At 50.7% G+C, this 19,965-nt stretch overlaps 1 protein-coding gene across 3 annotated transcripts in view; it reads left to right on the forward strand.

Moving 5' to 3' along the window:
* The first annotated feature begins 5,788 nt into the window (after positions 1–5,788).
* Positions 5,789–19,965, forward strand: part of SLC43A2 (solute carrier family 43 member 2) — a 36,504-nt gene continuing 22,327 nt past the window's right edge. Inside the window, exons 1-5 of one of the 3 annotated variants that reach the window (XM_053212331.1) lie at positions 5,789–5,920; positions 6,792–6,989; positions 15,700–15,907; positions 17,203–17,258; positions 18,406–18,482. In XM_053212331.1, coding sequence (XP_053068306.1) covers positions 6,830–6,989; positions 15,700–15,907; positions 17,203–17,258; positions 18,406–18,482 — 501 coding nt within the window. In that variant the 5' untranslated portion in view covers positions 5,789–5,920; positions 6,792–6,829. Of the gene's footprint in view, positions 5,921–5,971; positions 6,401–6,517; positions 6,630–6,791; positions 6,990–15,699; positions 15,908–17,202; positions 17,259–18,405; positions 18,483–19,965 lie in introns of those variants that run through there. The other 2 variants (XM_015081385.3, XM_053212332.1) reach the window with 2 other exon arrangements.

Raw genomic sequence — 19,965 nt, forward strand, 5'->3', positions numbered from 1 at the left:
AAATGCCTAGTAGTGCAATGGCTGCGTCGTAGGGTAGTTCTATTTTTAGTTTTTTGAGGAACCTCCATACTGTTTTCCAGAGTGGCTGCACCAGCTTGCGTTCGCAGGTGTCTCATTATTTTAGCACAATAAGAATAATAAAGTGATAACATGCTAAAGCTTCTTAAAAAGTTAACATCTTTGGGGCGCCTGGGTGGCGTAGTCGGTTAAGCGTCCGACTTCAGCCAGGTCACGATCTCGCGGTCCGTGAGTTCGAGCCCCGCGTCGGGCTCTGGGCTGATGGCTCGGAGCCTGGAGCCTGTTTCCGATTCTGTGTCTCCCTCTCTCTCTGCCCCTCCCCCGTTCATGCTCTGTCTCTCTCTGTCCCAAAAATAAATAAACGTTGAAAAAAAAAATTAAAAAAAAAAAAGTTAACATCTTTGTACAGATAAAGTTTTTTTTTTGCTTTTGTTTTTTTAGCCATCAAAAATTATATCATTAAAATGTAAATTTCTATGATTATTCTAAGGTTGAGCTGCTTCTTGTATCTTTAATAATTACTTGTATTTTTTCCTATGAGCTATCTGATTATATTCTTTCCACTATTTTATTTTATTATTTTATTTTTTTAATGTTTTTATTTTTGAGACAGAGAGAGACAGAGCATGAACAGGCGAGGGGCAGAGAGACACAGGATCCAAAGCAGGCTCCAGGCTCCGAGCTGTCAGCACAGAGCCTGATGCGGGGATCGAACTCACAGACTGTGAAATCATGACCTGAGCCGAAGTCGGACGCTCAACTGACTGAGCCACCCAGGCGCCCCATGTTTTTTTAGATGTTTATTTTTGAGGGAGAGTGTGTGAGTGGGGCAGGGGCAGAGAGAGAGGGAGACAGGGGATTCAAACCAGGCTCCAGGCTCTGACAGCAGAGAGCCTGATTAGGGGCCTGAACCCACAAACAGTGGGATCATGACCTGAGCTGATGTCAGATGCCTAACCTACTGAGCCACCTGGGTGCCCCTCTTTCCTCAGTTTTCAGGTGAGGTGTTTCTCTTTTCCTCACTGATTTATAATTGCCTTTATGTGTATCAAGGATATGAATTCTTTGCCCCATTTGTGATTGGTCGGTTAATGGTGTTTATAGTTTTTTTTTTCCCTCTGTAGAAATTTAAAGTTTAAAAAAAAATTTTTAACATTTATTTATTTTTGAGAAATGGAGACAGAACATGAGCGGGGGAGGGGCAGAGAGAGAGACACACACACACAGAATCCAAAGCAGGATCCAGGCTCTGAGCTGTCAGCACAGAGCATGATGTGGGGCTGTGAGATCATGACCTGAGCCAAAGTTGGATGCTTAATCAACTTAGCCACCCAGGCACCCCAGAAATTAAAAAAAAATTTTTTTTAATGTTTATTTTAGAGAGAGAGAGCAGAATGCAAGCAGGGAAGGGGCAGAGAGAGAGGGAGACAGAATCTGATGCAGGCTCAAGGCTCTGAGCTGTCAGCACAAAGCCCGATCCAGGGCTCAAACTTGTGAACCAAGAGATCGTGACCTGAGCCGAAATCAGCTGTTCAACCGACTGAGCCACCCAAGTGCCCCAGTGCCCCAGAAATTTAAAATTTTAATTTAGATAGTCTTTTTGTCTTATGAGTTTCATGTCATTTTTAGTGGAAGGTCTTCTCTACCCTAAAACTAGTGAAACAATCATCTGCATTTTCTTCTAGTACTTTAAGGGATTTTATTTCTTTATGATTTGCCAGCAGCGCTGGTTTTGGAGTTTTAACATCCTTGATAAAAAGACTGAAAAAAGGGGCACCTGGGTGGCTCAGTCGGTTGAGTGTCCGACTTTGGCTCAGGTCATGATCAAGTCCCGCAACGGGCTGTCTCCTGTCAGGGAGGATCCTCTGTCTCTCTCTCTCTCTCTGCCCTTCCCCCTCTGTAAGCTCGCACTCTCTCTCTCAAAAATAAATAAACATTAAAAAGACTTAAAAAAAACAAACAAACCCAGAATTTCATTCAAATAGCTATGGATTCAAATCTCAGTTCTGATATACTTGTTTTGTGACTTTGGAATGGGGTTAATGGCCATCTCCCAGAGTTATGGAGGGGATTAAATGCCACAAACTAAAGCACCTAGTAAATTTTTAATTCTCAATGAAGGGTAATTATTATAGTCATTACCATCATTCTCCCAGCTTTGAATCCTTTGTCCCTAGAAGCATGTACCTTCCACCCCTTTTCATTTGTTCATGTTTTCACTCAGTCACAGTATTGTGCATCTGCTTCATGCTTCCGTGTTAAGGGGGGTGGTGATTTGAAGTTGAGTAAGACCTAAATAGTTCACAGTCAGTGGGGAAAGGGAGAGACAAACAGATGAACTGATGGTTATAAAACAGTGCAATCAGTAGACTAAGATAGTGAATATTTTTGGGAGTGGTTAGGGAAGGCTTCCTGAAGGAGGTGCTATCCAAGAAGAGGGTATGTTTGAGGGCCAGAGGTGAGAGAACAGCATGTGCAGGAACTACAAGCAATTCCCTGTGATTGAAGCATCAACTGGCCTCTAGGGGGTGGGAGACTGGTGGGGAGGAGTCTGTGGGTCAGGCTGAAGAACTTGAACTTTACCCTACAGGACAAATAGTAAAGTTTCTGAAGGATTTTAGCAGAAGTCACATTTACTAAAGTTAGATTTACATTTCCCACAGCTCACTGGGATGGGGTTGGGTAAAGAAATGGATTTGAGGGGCTGAGATTGGAGGCTGGATGAACGGCAGTTGCAATCCTTCGGACACAGATGATTTTTTTTTTTTTTCAAATATCATATATAAATATTTTATTTATTTTTTTAACTTTTTTATTTTTTAAAATTTACATCCAAATTAGCATATAGTGAAGCAATGATTTCAGGAGTAGATTCTTTAGTGCCCCTTACCCATTTAGCCCATCCCCCCTCCCATAACCCCTCCAGTAACCCTCTGTTTGTTCTCCATATTTAAGTCTCTTAGGTTTTGTTCCCCTCCCTGTTTTTATATTATTTTTGCTTCCCTTCCCTTGTATTCATCTGTTTTGTCCCTTAAAGTCCTCATATGAGTGAAGTCATAAGATCTTTGTCTTTCTCTGACTGATTAATTTCACTTAGCATAATACCCTCCAGTTCCATCCACATAGTTGCAAATGGCAAGATTTCATTCTTTTTGATTGCCGAGTAATACTCCATCGTATATGTATACCACATCTTCTTTATCCAGTGATCCATCGATGGACATTTGGGCTCTTTCCACACTTTGGCTATTGTTGATGGTGCTGCTATAAACATGGGGGTGCATGTGTCCCTTCAAAACAGCACACCTGTATCCTGTGGATTAATCCCTAGTAGTGCAATTGCTGGGTCGTGGGGTAGACCTATTTTTAGTTTTTTGAGGAACCTCCATACTGTTTTCCAGAGTGGCTGCACCAGCTTGCATTCCCACCAACAATGCAAAAGAGATCCTCTTTCTCCACATCCTTGCCAACATTTGTTGTTGCCTGAGTTGTTAAAGTTAGCCATTCTGACAGGTGTGAGGTGGTATCTCATTGTGGTTTCGATTTGTATTTCCCTGAGGATGAGTATTGTTGAGCATTTTTTCATGTGTCGGTTGGCCATCTGGATGTCTTCTTTGGAGAAGTGTCTATTCATGTCTTTTGCCCATTTCTTCACTGGATTATTTGGGGGTTTTTTGGGTGTTGAGTTTGATAACTTCTTTGTATATTTTGGATACTAACCCTTTATCTGATATGTCATTTGCAAATATCTTCTCCCATTCTGTCGGTTGCCTTTTAGTTTTGCTGATTGTTTCCTTTGCTGTGCAGAAGCTTTTCATTTTGATGAGGTCCAAGTAGTGCATTTTTACTTTTGTTTCCCTTGCCTCTGGAGAGGTGTTGAGTAAGAAGTTGCTGCAGCCAAGATCAAAGAGGTTTTTGCCTGCTTTCTCCTCGAGGATTTTGATGGCTTTCTGTCTTACATTTAGGTCTTCCATCCATTTTGAGTTTATTTTTGTGTATGGTGTAAGAAAGTGATCCAGGTTCATTTTTCTGCATGTCGCTGTCCAGTTTTCCCAGCACCACTTGCTGAAGAGACTGTCTTTATTCCATTGGATATTCTTTCCTGCTTTGTCAAATATTAGTTGGCCATATGTTTGTGGGTCCATTTCTGGGTTCTCTATTCTGTTCCATTGATCTGAGTGTCTGTTCTTGTGCCAGTACACAGATGATAAATATTTAGGAGATACGGCTGTATTGGTGGGGTGGGGATGGGGTGAAGGAGAGGGAGAATAACAGCAGTTGCCCAATAAATATTTGTTGAAAAGATGGTTTTATGGTAGTGGTGCTATTATCTGAGAAAGAATGGGAGGGACAGTTTTGGGGGTAGAGAGTGAATCATTTTTGATGGTTTTTGAAACAGTTCAGAGATGTCTATCGAACAGCTGCCTGAAGACGTCCCTTAGACAGGTGGAAGTAGGAGGGAGAGAAGGACTGAAGTTTATCAAATGACAGTCGCAAGTGAGGAGTGAGTGGGTGAGATTCTGTGAGGGTGGGTAACCTGATAGGTAACCAGCCAGTATCTCCCCCAAGCCCACAGCGCCAGGCGTGGTGTGAGCAAGGTTGCCAGCGGTGGGTTCATGGCGGCAGGGGGCGCACTCGGATTCAAGGACATGAAAGGGGAGGCTGTTGAGGCTCCCAGAGCCCTGGAATAAGCCAGCTCCCAAAGCGAGCCGAGGGAGACCAAGCTGAATCTGGGGGAGCCCGAGGGTCCTCAGAGATCGGGCTGGCAACTCCGATCCGGAAGACGCATCTGGGCTGCTGAACCTCCCCAGTGCCGGGGCTCATCCCCCTGCCCTAGCAGTCCTGGGGACAGGTCCAGCTCTGATCAGACTGGAAGCCCAGAGTCCTCCCGATTCCACGCGCTTTCCCCGAGGCGCTGCCCACCGCGTCACCAGAGAGGGCCCTTAAAGGAGACGTCCGGGAATGGGGCGTAAGGGGGTGGTGGCGGCGCAGGACAATGGGGATGGGATAGACAACTCTGGGTAGGGGTCCCCAAGGGGACCAAGGACAGCAGGAACGGGTGGGCGAGGGATCAGTGGATGGGAGAAAACCGTCCTAGGGTATAGACAAGCCCCAAACTCCCACCTAGGGATCCCCCAAGAGCATCTTCTAGGGATCGGGCAGATGGCACCCAGGAGAAGGGTCGATGAATCAGGAGAGCAGGGAAGAGGCATAGCACGCCTGCACAGGAGTCCGGGGATCCGGGATGTGCAGACAGCGCCTGGATGGAGAACACTGGGGACAGGAGAGCGAGAAATCAGAACACAAAGCCCGAGGGCAGCCGGGGATGGCAGCGTTGCGTGGGAGAGGCAATGGAGACGGCAGGAGCGAACGACCCACACGGAGCCAGGGCATCGGGACGTGGTGCCCAGGACAGAGGGGAAGCTGGGGACTATGTAGCGGGCTGGAGTAGAACGGAGTGCAAGAGCCCAGCTGGGTGTGCGAGGGAGGCAGGCATGCAGTCCACCAGAACATCCACAGAGGGGACCGAACCCAGGGTCAGAGCTTCGGAGTAAGGCTCTAGAGAGACGCTGGGGCAATGCCCCGGGGAATTCCCAGCCCGGCTGTTACTCCAGTTTAAGGCAGCAGTAGCACCAGAGGCAACCCACCGCTGCCCCCGGCAACCCCCCCCCCCCCCCCCCCGCCCGAGCTCTCTTGTTTGTCTCTCAAGTCCGGCCGGAACCGGCTTCTGCTCGCCGCCGGGCGGGCGGGTAGCTGCTGATTGGCCAATGCCTGTTTCCAGCCCCCACTCAGCCAATCAGCGTGCGACAGTGTTTTCGTCTTGGGGTCGAAATAAAAGCTCTGGAATAAAAGGAGGCAGAAAAGGCGCCGGCCGGGCCCGATACACGCTAGTAGAAGCCGGGTGAGCTGGGTCTTGGGGATCTGGGAGAAGGTGCTAGGGGGACAGAAGGCGCACGAATAGGGGCATAGGGAGAAGATGTATAACTATGAGAGGAAACAGATTGGATGAAGGTCTGCCAGGGAAGAGATGACGAATGGAGGAGGCAGCTCGGAGATGGAGGGACGGGGGGGTCCGCTTCCATGGGAACAGACTAAATGGCGCGGAAGCAGCCGGAATGGGGGTCGTGCAGGTGGCTCGCGCCGCCGGTTTGAACCGGCTTCGCCTCTCCCATGCGGGGTTCGCGTGGCCGCAGCGCCTAGCGACCTAGACAGCGGCCAATGGCGCAGCAGTTCCTAGCCGTCCAGCCTATGAGCGGGCCGGGGGCGGGCCGTTCCGGATTCCCTGCGCTGATCTTGTGGTTGAAGGAACCAGCTCTGGGGAAGGGTCTCGAGTGCGGGCGGGAGGGCTCCTGTCAGGGTCCCAGGGAGTGGCAGTCCTCAGGTATGGCCCTGCCCAGGTATCCGGACCTGAAGGTGCCTCCCCTGACAGTCCCCAAGCTATGTCAGTCCTGCGGAGAGCCAGGATTAATTCCACGTCCCTGAGCATGCGTTAGTCCCTCCTGTTTTCATGCTTCAGGTTTCCTCGGGATGAGCCAAGGGAGAGGTCTCCCTGCCTGGCCGGGGCCGCTGTCCCGTAGCTGAGGGCAGACGTACGAGCCAGCCGCGGACAGGTTGGCCTGGGACCCAGGCAGGGCTGGGGCTTCCTTCGCTGTGCGCACCCACGGTCCGGGCCACGGAGGGGTGACAAGCTGCGCGCGCTGCGGCAGCGGCCCGGGTTGGCCACACAGGCTGGGCAGGGCCGGGCGCTGACGCTGACTGGGGTCTGTGTGCAGGTGGCTGCAGAGCCGGAGCAGGGCCGCCGCGCCGCGCCATGGCGCCCACCCTGGCCACTGCCCATCGGCGCCGCTGGTGGATGGCCTGCACAGCCGTGTTGGAAAACCTCCTCTTCTCGGCAGTCCTCCTGGGCTGGGGCTCGCTGCTCATCATGCTCAAGTCGGAGGGCTTCTACTCATACCTGTGTACTGAGCCAGGTGAGACGGGCGTCTCGGGCTCGGGGTGGTTCCCGGAGTGGGAGCTTTGGGAGAGGGCGAGATGGCAGTGAGGACCCGGCCGGCAATACCGCCTCGCTGCGCAGCGCCTCCCGTTTAGCAAAAGCCCCATTTGATCATCAGCCAGCTCAGCTGGGTACATATCATTGTCCCTGTTTTGTGGGTGAAGAAACTGAGGCTCAGACAGATCTGCTGACTTGTCCAAGGCCACACAGTTGAGGACTCTGGTAGTTCCAGAACCTCCAGGTCCGGGATGTTCTTTCTGCCACCTAGGAACCTTGCTGGATTTCTCTCCTCCTGGTGTCTGGCGTATCACTTGACTTGAACTAAATATGTTGCTCTCTGACTGTGAGAAAGAGGAACTCCTGACTCAATGGTTGGGGTGCAGCAAGAGAGAGAGGAAGTGGCTTGGCCTCCACCCCATCGAAGTTTCATCTAGAATCTAGATGTTTTTTAGGCCATTATGGAGTCTCTTAAGGGCATGTCAGCTACAATTTCTTGTCTGTTTTTGCTGCTTTATGATTTTCCAAAGGACATTTCTCCCACGGGCCATGAGAATGTCTCTGTGGCCTTCTATCTGTCTATCATGGTAGGGGAAGGCAAGGGGAGTATTTAAGGAAATAACACTAGTTCTGTCCTCTCCCTTTGCTGCATCATTGGTGTTGCTGAACGCAGGTTGAGGATGCTTGTCTACAAGGAGTGTAACCCCCACTCCTACCCTCACATGCCCCCTGACCCCGTTTAAGGATCCTAATTGCTATAGGCCAGTAGATTAAGCCAAGAAGTGGGACCCAAGTCCCCACCTCTACCCTGCATCCCCTTTCTTAGGTAACCTTGATAGGAAATGTTTCCTTCTGCCCTCCTGTTGTCCCCAACAGGGGCTATCTAATAGTTGAACTCTGGAATATCTCTTCCCAGTTCCTTTGTCAGCCAACCCCTGTGCGAGTCCCCTTAGAGGGAGATAGCTTAAGTCTGTCCCTCTGAATCACACCGCTGGCATGCCTTTTCTTCCTAGAGTTCTAAATTGAGGGGGAGAGAAAACTTTGGACCAGCTCACGCTGCCTGGAACCCCATGTAGAATCCTCCTTGTTTCCCTCTCCTGACAGTCCCAGGAGATCCCCAAGTGTTTCAGTCTCTAGGCAAGCTTTGCGGGACAAGTTTAGAGCAGGAGAAATGGAGGAGATGTAGAGGCCACCTGGGAGAGAGGACAGAGAGTATGTCATTTATAACCTTTAGCCTTTAGCTACTCGGAAATATTTCCAATAGCCTAAAGGTTCTTGGCAGAACTTTCCCCACATCAGCAAGAAATCTTGGGAGATGGGAGAGTCATTCAGACCTTGTTCCTTGAACGAGCTTTCTGCTTTGCCCAAGAGATGTTAGCAGATTAAGGACTATCTGGAAGGAGCAGGTTGGAGTGTTTGGCTCCTTCCCCGCCCTCCTGCTTTAGATCATGACCCTTCCTGCTTGCCTCTTTGATGGATTCTTTCAAGGTACAGCGAGGGTTTTAAGAACAGTAAGAAACATCATCATCCCCAGATGAAGCTTTTAGCATCGCGTCCAGACTGAGGGACTGTTGTGGTCGATTTTTTTTTTTTTTTTTGGACCTCTTGTGGAAGGTCCGATTCTAGGGTTTTATCCACCAGATTGTCCACTGCTTAATTATTTTATGGTATTGGCAGCATCGAGGCTGGTCATTTCATTCCTGCCTCGACCTTGGCTTCTTCCTTCGTTAAAATGGGAGGAGTCCTGGAGATTGTGCCGACACAGTGCTGAGTTGGTGTTTAAGCCCTAGAGAGGCTTGACCCGTCCCTTCTATAAAGCAAAGTGAAGGTGAAGGGTCAGGTTGTAGGTTGAACATCAACTTCTTATCCCGTGCCTTTGCTCCTGCCTTTGATTTTGTTTTTTCTGACTACCTGGCAAACCTGCTGACCCAGCATCCTTGACGGACAGGCCTGCCGGTTCCACTTAGCTTATCTCTGGCCTCGCTGCTCCTTGCTTCTTGGAGTCCAAGTAGCCTGTTGCCTTTGGGGGCCAGGAGTCTCCTCCATGCCTAACTGGGACTGTCTGGAGGATTTAGGGTCAAGGTTTCTGCTTAGGCCTAATATTTTCAAACTTGGTAGGTGGCTGAACTACAGAGAAGCCTTTGGGCCATTTATTGAATTAGACTGTGAAAACATACTGGTCTACATCTGATTGAGATGCAAATTTGTCAGCTTTTGGTTGCTTTTAGGACCTTTGATTTAGTTTGTTCTCTAAAGAAAATTTGCCTGAACCTGTTGAAAGGTTCTTGGGACTCCAGCCAGAATCTCACCACAGACACGGTGTTGGGTTCCAGCATAGTGAGGTGGGAGAAGGAAAGAAAATGCGCGTTTCTCTGTTGCCTCTCAGCTCTTTTTGCCTTGCCCACCAGACAGGATTGATAAGGACTGGGGGTGGGCCTTTGGGCTTTGCCTCCTGGTGTGGATAGGAAGCTGACTGGCTTCCCAGCCCAGGAAGAACAGGGCTTTTCCAGAACCGTATCCTTCTGGCCTCCGGATGGCTGTCATACCTACCCACTCTTGACCTCTTTCTTCGTTCTCTCTGTCATCTGATGGCCCTCTTGGACAGGGTCAGATCAGGGGGCTGTTAATCTCCTCTTCCTCTAACCTCCACGTTCAGTAAACATTTAATTGAGGTGCTGTGCTGGGGGTGTAGAGCAGTCCCGAGGGAGTCTGTAGTCTGCCAGCATTAAACACACAGACCATATAATTCCAAGAGGGGGTCAGAACTCCAGTGGAGAGCAGGGTGCCAGGAAGGAGAGCCACAGAGGGCACCTGGTTCAACTTGGGTGTCAGGGCCTCTCTGATGTTTAGAGGGCCAAGAGGGGTGAGTTGGGAGAGGAGGGGGCAAGGAGAGTGGGAAGGAGCCAAGGCCCATTGGGCCTAGGAGGCCACTTGGGGAAGTTGGATTTTATTTAATTAATTAATTATTTAAAAAAAATTTTTTTAATGTTTTTATATTTTATTTTTGAGACAGAGACAGAGCATGAGCAGGGGAGGGACAGAGAGAGAGAGGGAGATACAGAATCCTAAGCAGGCTCCAGGCTCTGAGCTGTCAGCACAGAGCCTGATGTGGGGCTCAAACCCATGAACCGTGAGATTCTGACCTGAGCCGAAGTCGGACGCTCAACCAACTGAGCCACCCAGGCGCCCCGGGAAGTTGGATTTTATTCTCAAGGCAGGAAGAAGAGACAGAGGCAGAAGAGGGTGACCATCACGTTCACCTATTAGATTCTTAAAAATTGTTGAGGTCTTGCCACATTCTGGGCGTGGGGTGGGGGATGGAGTCGCGGCCTCTGCCTGAGGAAGTCTCAGTCCAGCTCCTCCGTGGATGCCGAGGCAGATCCCAGTTCTGTGCTCTTGACCACTGCAGTCTCTCTGCCTGTGGTGGCAGGGGAGCTGAACCCCTCACGAAACAAAACTGGGCCCTGAAGGGGCAGAGGTGCTGCTGTCACAGCAGGGAAGCAGAGCCAGGACTGGTCCCCTGCAGGTGGGCTGAAGCTGCAGATGTGGACAAGAGACATTCCCTGTTGCTTAGAGACCCTCTTTTAACGGTCTCTGCCTCACTCAAAGGCTGCTGGCCTTTGATAGCTTTTGAAAACCCACCCTTTTACTTCTATTGCTATGAATGTGACTGTTTCCATCCCTCCCACAACCCCGCCCAGTGTATTTTGGATTAAAAAAAAAAAAAAGTATTCTGTAGCAACGGGTAAGGTCTAAAGGCTGGTGCCCTCGGCCTCAGGATGCATCACAGAAAGGAGCTGGTGCCCTCAGCGTCCCTTCCTACCACCCCTGCCTTCCTCCTGCCCATTTCATGACCCAGTTTCCCTCCCCCACATCCGCTGGCCCCACCTGCCTTCGTGGTGTTGCATTAAGGTTCTGTTCAGCTTGGGTTGTCTTTCAGGGAGGATCTTGGGGACGGTCCCATTCACACTAGGTGTCATTAAGAGCCACCTGGTGCTGTCCCCGACACTGTGATAGCCTTGGGCTGTCTCCATTCCCTCAGCATATTTTCTCTGAAATGCCTCTAACTCAGGTGGTACAGCATCAGCACAGCCTGAAGGTTAAAAGCAGGAACTTTGGGGTCTGGCAGCCTGGATTCAAGTTCAGCTTCCCCATAATGTACTGTCTGGGAGACCTTGGGCAAGCAACTTGCTGGTGTCCTCGTGTGGCGTCTGGGTGGGGGTGAGAGGGCACTGAGTGAAACAGAACGAATACCACTGAATATAGCAGCCAGCATACACAGGCACTCTGGGACCGCAGCAAGGGGCTAGGCCCTGGCCTCCCCACGATGGCCCTCTGTCTGTGTCCTGCCTTTTGTTTGCTCTGTGTCTGAGACTGACCTCTCACCTACATCCCCCTGTTGGACTGAGATGCTGCTTCCTGTTGCCGGATAGACTAAGGATTTGGGAGACAGACAGGAGATCCTGGGGCAGGGACCATCAGCAGGGAGGTCCAGGGGCCTGCATCCTGGGTGGAGGGCCCAGTGAACAGCCAGTCAGAGAAGGGGGCTGCTCACAAATTTGGAGGGCTCTCCAGCCCCGTGTCCCTCGCTCCCTATCATGCAGCCAGCTGTTCTGTTCCTCATTCCCTTTGTTTCTCTGGGGCGGGGGGAGCTCCCTCTTTGACCCAGAGATGTCCGGGGGACCTGAGTGGGGTCATAGCACCCCCTTTTGTCCCCTACTTTCACTGTGCAGATTGTGTGCGAGTCTTCTGGGAGGAGGGCTGAACAGTGCAGGCTTTGTTCTCTCTTCCCTGCCCCTAAGCAGCCTCGAAGCTATTTTCTCAGCACACTCGGGCCACACCAATTCCTTGCCTGTCCTCTTGATTCACCTTTCCCTGCTGGGCTGGGCCAGGCCACCCTGGCCGCCCACTGCAGAGACATCTGTTTGATAAACAGGTGCAAGTGAGGTGCAGAGCAGGCCGGTTTGGAGTGAGGCCTGAGCTCTAGTCTGGGAGCAGAGGGGCACCCCAGGGCTTGACACTTCCTCTGTGCTTATCTGTTTGTGTCTTTCCTGGCCCACGGTGGCCCAGGTGAGAGCAGAGGGAGAGGAACAGCTTGGGTGTGGCTGTGTTTGGGCATCTCCTAGATCTGTGACTATTCACGTGGACTGTTTACTGCCAACAAAGCTTCTGGGCTCACCGAAGATTTAGTCCCCTCTAGGAGCAAGGGACACTTTTGAATTGCTTCATGGGCAGATGAAGAGAGGCCATTGGGACCCTCCACCCCAGGCTGACCTGTTGCTGGACATCCCTGCCTAGAGGCAGGAGGGCAGAGGGCCAGGCAGCCCTATTGGCAGGGAATTTTTTAAGGAGAGAAAGCCAGTGGCCCAAGGTGTGTAAGGTCCCTGCTCCTGTGTGCAGTGACTGTAAGATGAAAGACGGGGGACAGATATCCTTCCCCCTGGTGTTGCCTTTCTCCTTATGAGCTTCTCTGTCTAGCCATCTCTAAATAATTCGAGATGTTTCCGTGGACATCCCCAGTTATGGCAAATCAGGGAGACTGCTTTGGGTACATTGCCTTGGGATTTATCTTCTCTCTGTTGGTGAGTATCATCATGGATTTAGGAGTCCAGCTCTGGGGAAACTGAGGGTGGACACCCTGGGGCCTCTACCCAGAGATGGTGCTGCCTGGCTCCATCAGTTCCCGGTCCAGCTCTGGCTCCCTGCCTGTAGCAGCAGATCCTGCCGTGCTCCCGAGTCCTGAGTTATTTTGTGTCATTTATTTATTTATTTATTTATTTATTTATTTATTTATTTATTTTTAATGTTTATTTATTTGTGTGAGAGAGAGAGCACGCGCACATGTGTGAGCAGGGGAGGGTCAGAGAGAGACGGGACAGAGGATCTGAAGAGGGCTCTGCCAGCAGCGAGCCTGATGCGGAGTTTGAACTCACTAACCAAACCGTGAGGTCACGACCTGAGCCGAAGTCGGACACTCAGCCGACTGAGCCATCCAGGCCATTTCGTGTCCTTCAGTGCCGTCATGGGCTCCAGACCCTGCATGGCCGCAATCAGCGTTCGCCAGCCAACGATCCTGGGCCCTGAGGGGCCTTCTGCACCCATCCAGCCTGTCACACGTGTGCTGCTTTGCCCCTATCTGCACACCAACGTGGGGATGGCCGTTGCTGTGTGGGGACCCCGTCCTCCTGCTTCCTGTTGCTGCTGGCCGAGCTGTCACCAGAAACCAGTGCCAGCCTGTGAGGCAGCCCGGCCTCTGCCGAGGCTATCCCACAGTGGATGAGCGGCTCGGGCCCGCTGGCTAAGGCAGGGTGTGTGGTGGTTCTGACCCGGACGCTGATGGACTCAGATGATCCTGTTTGTCCTGTGTTTGGGCTGTCAACATGGTGGGGCCTCTTTTGGAAAACTGGAAGTGGCAGAGATTGGGGGTGAGGGGAGAATCTGGCGTGCTGGGTCTTGTCTCTGTGGCTTTAGGAGGTTAGCAATGTGCCTGTCATCTCCGTGCGTCCCCTCTATTTTCATGGTTCCGTATGTCCTAGTTCCTTTCTTCTCTCTGGGGCCTTTTGGCTGTTGTGATCTGACTCCGTTGTTTTCATTCATTCAGTAAATAGCTACCATACACCAGGATCTGGGTGAGGTGCTGGGGACACGGCCCCCAGCCTAACAGGCGACTAGATGCAAATTCATGCTACGCACACACAGTTATGGGACCCTGCACCCAGTTACTTTGTCCGGCTCCGCCGCCACCCAGGTGCACCCTCCCAGGACTCCCATGATAGTAATAATAATAACTCATAACTATTGTTCATTGAGTACTTTCTACGGCCATGTGAGTCCCAGAGCGTTATCTGGATTTTCTCATTTATCTCCCAGGCAGACTCTAGGAGGTAGATACTGCTATTACGTTACGCCATTTTACACATAAAGAAACTGAGATAGAGTGGGATTAGGTCACTTTTCTGAGGTTATACAAGTAGGAAGTAGAGACACCAAAATTGGAACCCAGAGGCCAGGTTGTAGCACCTCACCCTCAACATGTGTGCCCCCAGCAGGGCTTGTTGGTTAGGAGGTTGGCATATAGCATGATTCACCTTAAGTGCATCCTTTTCCGTGACCCTGGGGCAGCCCTGAGAGGCCTGGGCAGGCCTTTGCAGCCCTCAGCTTTATAGCCCTGGCGCCAGAGGGCCGCAATCCAGAGTCAGGCAGTTATCTGGAGAGAGGTGTTTCCTTGACTCTCCCGGTGTGACCTCGCATCTAATCAGAGGCTGCTCCTCGTGGGATTAGTCAGCATCTCTTAACTGGCAGTCAGGGAGGGAGGGCTTCTGTGCCGCCTTCCGGCCTGCACTCCACCCTCCAGCCCTCAGCTGCTTCAGTGCTTCTTCCTCCCTAGTTTTTGTTGTCTTGGTGCTGGGTGGATTTTGGAGAGGCCGTTAAGGGCTGAGATTGCAGCTCAAGATTGTGGCCACAGGGGACAGCAACACTTGACCCCCAGCAAGAAAAATAAGAAAGGTGAACCTCAACGAGTGAAAGCAAGTAACTTGGGACTGTTTTAAAAAAATCTTTCCTGGGGTGCCTGGGCGGCTCAGTCGGTTGAGCGACCGACTTCCGCTCAGGTCATGATCTCACGGTTTGTGAGTTCGAGCCCCGCGTCGGGCTCTGTGCTGACAGCTCAGAGCCTGGAGCCTGCTTCTGATTCTGTGTCTCCCTCTCTGTCTGTCCCTCCCCTGCTCATGCTCTGTCTCTGTCTCAGAAATAAATAAATATAAAAAAAAAAAATTAAAAAAAAAATCTTTCCTGGGGTGCCTGGGTGGCTCAGTCGGTTAAGCGTTCGACTTCAGCTCAGGTCATGATCTCACGGTTTGGGGGTTTCAGCCCTGCATCAGGCTCTGTGCTGACAGCTCAGAGCATGGAGACTGCTTCAGATTCTGTGTCTCTCTCTCTCTCTGACCCTCCTCCGCTCACTCTCTTTCTCTGTCTCTCAAAAATGAATAAACATTAACACATATGTTTTTTTTAATTGAAAAAATAAAAAAACCTTTCCCAGGGATTCTGTGACACAGTATGTGTGGTGGTCGATGCTGTGAAAATACCCAGGGGAGGTAGCAGGTGTAGGTATGAGAAGTCTCCTGTACTTAGCAGTAAAGGAGACCCGCTCACTCTTCCCTTTGGTTGACTGAGGAGAACTGGAGTGTTGCGGTGAGACCAGCAGCCTGTGCTTGCCAAGTGATCTAGGATCGACCGCCTACATACTGGCTGCTGTCCTTTTCCAGGGACAGAGCTGCTGAGGAGGTTTTAGCCCACCTGCGGCCCCACAGCCTACATTGGGTCCTGAGGCCTATTCTTCCAGAGCATAGGTTACTCTAGAATGGGACTCCCAAGCTGGGGCTTGTGTGTTTCAAGGGACACATAAATCTCCTCACACTGTGGACAAGACTTCACATGCATTTTCTGAGGAGCAGGAGTAGAGCCTCCTCCGTTGGATTCTCCAAAGGGTTTGTGCCCTCCACAAAAGACCAGGGCCTCCACCTTATCGCTCCAGGGGGCTGGGGCCAGATGGCCAGCCACACCTGCTGTGGGGGAGCCAGAGCCAGCCCTGACATTTCCAGTGGGGTCTGAATGTGCATTTGCCCTCTGATCTTTGGGAATCCTGGCCTCAACCCTGTGGTCAAGTTTCCCTCCTTCTGCACACACAGAGAATGTCACCAACGGCACAGTGGGGGACACGGAAGAGCTGGAGCACGAGGAGGTCAGCTGGATGAATGGCTGGCTCAGCTGCAAGGCCCAGGATGAGATGCTAAACTTGGCCTTCACCGTAGGCTCCTTCCTGCTCAGCGCCATCACCCTACCTCTAGGCATCGTCATGGACAAGTATGGCCCGAGGAAGCTCAGGCTGCTGGGCAGGTCAGTGCAGGGGTTGGGGGTGGGCAGGTGGGACTCCTGGGGCTGAGGTCCCCACTGTAGGGAATCCTTGTACCTGCTATCAGATGCATGGTGGACCTCCCTAAATGCCCACCCAGAGTGGGCTTCCTACTCATTCCACCACCAAATCAGTAGGTCCTGTGATCCTTGAGACATGCCAATACTGCATAAAAAAGGATCAGGGCCCCAGGCCCGCCTGGGAGGGTTTGGAGTCGCTTATCATTAAGAACATTGGTTTCCACCATCTTTTTGACCTCTCCCATCAGAAAAAAAAGATTTTGAACATGTACGTCCAATGTAAGCATGGAATTATCAATTATATACACATATGCCATTTTTAATGTTTTATGTTGCTTTATGATGCATGTACAAAAAAATGTCAATTAAAGTGGCTAAGATTAAAAATGATAAAATAGTTTCAATTTTTAAAAATTGCAAAAAAAAAAATCACTGAATTCCAGTCCTGAAACCAATATTGCACTGTATGTTAGCTAGCTAAAATTGAAATTTAAAAAAATTTTGCAAAAAAAAAAAAAAAAAAAAGTGATAAAGCAGAAGTCCTCCTGTTTCCATCACCCCCCGGCACTGCAGTGGTTCATCTTGTGCACTTCCTGATATGGTCCATAAAGCTCCAGTCTGCCAGACTCAGGGTCAGTCCACCAAGAAGCTAGCCCTCTCAGGCCAGCATCCTCCCCAGACCAGGCCCACTGGGAACGGTCACATGCAGGGCAGTGGTTTGCAACGGGTGAGGCCTGTGACCGTGAAGGGCATGGGTAGGAGATCAGTTTCACTCATTCTTTGGAGCTTGAGAGGCCTCTGTCCCCAGGATGGAGCCAGGCAGCCAGGACTCAGAAACTGCCATTATCTCCCTCATGCTCAGTGCGGTTCTGTTCCTCCCCTGGCACGACAGGCAGAGGAATCTGGAGAATGGATTGTGCTCTCTCTCACTTCAGAGCTTTGGCCTCTCCAGTCTGAGGATGGGAGGGGAAGGCACAGGAGATAGTGGTATTTACCAGATCTGCCTTCGGGCCTTGAATTGTAGTTTAAGACACCTCCTAGCTATGAGACTTTTGAGAATGTAGTTTGTTTGTTTTTTTCTTTCTTTTTGTTTTATTTTCTTCATGAGTAAAACGGAGCCAATTATACTCCTTAGAAATGTTAAATTAAATGAGAGAATGTATATACATTTTCTGAAAACATCTGACCTATGGTAAATACTTCCAAATAACACTATTTACAATAATAATAAATAATGTACTATTTCTGCTTGTTTTTAGTGCCTGCTTTGCTGTCTCCTGCTTGCTGATTGCATATGGAGCAAGTAACCCAAACTGTGAGTATGCTTTTCCTCTACTCTTTGGTCAGGGACTGGAGAGAGAGTGCCCAGAGGTGCTCACAGGTCCATCTGCTCTAGGAAGCCATGCCAGGCCTTACTGCTCAAATTGGAGGGGATGCCTGTTAGGCCTTCACGCAGTTACTTATCTCAAACGGGTGGCTGGGTAAGACAGCAGTCCCCCAGACAGACGTCTGAGAGAAGCTCCCAGGGTGTACCGTGCTCCCATCTCATCACAAGCCAAGCCAGTCCCTGATGGCTTCATTGATGCCAACCCCAGACAAGTTCTAAGAACCAGGCTAGCTGAGGGGTGTGTCCAGAAGTTGGGAGCTGAGTCCCCTGAGGCAGCCTAGGCCAGCACTGTGAAGTTGGCTTAAAAGCTGGGACACCTAGGGGGCGCCTGGGTGGCTCGGTCGGTTAAGCGTCCGACTTCGGCTCAGGTCACCATCTCATGGTTCGTGGGTTCGAGCCCTGCTTCAGGCTCTGTGCTGACAGCTCAGAGCCTGGAGCCTGCTTTGGATTCTGTGTCTCCCTCTCTCTCTGCCCCTCCCCTGCTCACACTCTGTCTGTCTGTCTGTCTCTCTCTCTCAATTAAAAAAAAAAAATTAAAAAAAAAAAAAAGCTGGGACACCTGACTGGCTCAGTCAGAAGAGCGTGCAACTCTTGATCTCAGGTAGTGAGTTCAAGCCTCAAGTTGGGCATAGAGCCTACATTTTTAAAAAATGGCTTAGAATCCAACTGGTCCCCAACCCTGTTTAGGTGGAGCTGTTGCTTCAAAGACTTTCAGAACAAATACCAAAATAGAACTTGGGTTTCATCAAAATCTTAGCTGGGCTCATCTACTGATTTTTGAAGACCCGTATTTTTGGTTTCGGTGAAGCAGCTTCTTTGGGCCTCTGGCTTGCTCTAAGGTTAATGGAGAAAGGAGGGGGTGGCATCAGACCTTTAGCAGGAGTCCAAGTCCTGTAAAATCAAAGAGGAGGGGGGTGAGGAGGAAGAGGCTGTTCCAGCTCCCCCTCCCCGGGTGTCCGGCGCTAGCCCCCGATGGCCCGTCGTCCATTCTGCTTGCTCTCTGCGAGGCAGTGGGCCAGGCCTCCCTGAAGCTCAGCCGTGGTTCCCGGCTGATGAGCCTTCTGTTTCCTTCCAGCTCTGTCTGTGCTCATCTTCATCGCCCTGTCTCTGAATGGCTTTGGTGGGATGTGCATGACTTTCACCTCGTTAACAGTAAGTATTGATTTTTTAAAGCTCTCTCGTTTGGTCATCTCCTTGTGAATCTGAGGCAGCTTTTATTGGCTTCAGTTGCCCTGCTTTCCGTTGGCCTACCTGTGCCTGGACATCCCAAGCAGGAGAGGCTGCTGGTGATGAAGCGGCCTAGCAAAGCCAGTCATGGCCTCCCGGGCTGGGAGGTTCCGGAGGCAGGCCCGAAGGCAGCAGAGCACGACTCTCGGAGTGAGCCCATCCCCTGCCTTCTGATCTTGGCTTAGGTACCGAGGAAGCCACCTCACTAGCCACGTACCCAGAGAAGACAGGAGCAGGAAGGAAAAAAGCTGCTGCCCACTTTCTTTCCTCTCCTTTTCCATGGCAACTCTGGCTAATAGTGCACTCTAGAAACAATCCTCCCTTGGAATCTCCTCGCCCTTCACCATTGCCTTTGTCCAGAATGGAATGGAAAGCTCAGGGGAGTACCCGGCTGCGTCTCTTCTTGGTTTTCTACATGCCAGGGCACAGCGAGCCGACCTGAGGAGGGAGATGTTTTCTTGGGATGCTTGAGCGCCTACCTTACCTATAGCAGTGGAACACCACAGAATGTGTTTCTTTTTGAGGTGAGAGTGGTTGCAGGAAGGTCCAGGTTGAAAGAAAGAGAGTCAAAGAAGGCCAAAAATGTCTTCCCCAGGAAGACGAAGGGAGCTCTCTGCAGGCTTGCCCTTCAGAGCTGGCTGATGGGAAAGAAGTGAGAATACTACGTTTCTCAGAGAGATTTCCACCCGACAACAAAGTCTGGCTTGCCTTAGTTTCCCCGTGAAAAACTTATATGATGTAATATCTACTGTCGCCATTCGCAGGGCGCTCTGGTTTCTGATTTCCCTTTCTACTAGTGAGTCGAGTCATGCTATTGAGGGGCCCTGGGACTGCTGGTCTTCTTGGAAGGAGCTTAAATAGGTAGCTGGCATCTCCATGACCCCTCTACCTGCAGGCTGTGAGCCCATGGCCAGGCCCAGCCCAGGGCCTATCCTGTTCACTTTGCCTTATTAACTTTGTCCTGGTGGGAAGGGGTAACCGTCTGGTAGAGGCACATGGAAATGGGGAGTTCAGAGAGATCTGTGTTGGGTGAGAAAGGCACAGCACAGGGCTGTGTATGTGGGATGCTCAGGGTGTGGGTGACAACTCGGGTGTGGGTGACATGCACAAATCTGGGAACTCTGCTTGCCTTGCCCTCTGTGACAGGAGGGAGATTTACTCTGTACTCTTTTGTGCATTTTTATTTCTGTTTTTTTTTTTTTAATTTTTTTTTTTTTAATGTTTATTTATTTTTGAGACAGAGAGCCAGAGCATGAATGGAGGAGGGTCAGAGAGAGAGGGAGACACAGAATCCGAAACAGGCTCCAGGCTCTGAGCGGTCAGCACAGAGCCCGACGCAGGGCTCGAACTCACGGACCGTGAGATCATGACCTGAGCCAAAGTCGGATGCTTAACCGACAGAGCCACC

Source organism: Acinonyx jubatus, chromosome E1, assembly GCF_027475565.1.
Source record: "Acinonyx jubatus isolate Ajub_Pintada_27869175 chromosome E1, VMU_Ajub_asm_v1.0, whole genome shotgun sequence".
In the NCBI taxonomy this organism is placed as follows: Eukaryota; Metazoa; Chordata; class Mammalia; order Carnivora; family Felidae; genus Acinonyx; species Acinonyx jubatus.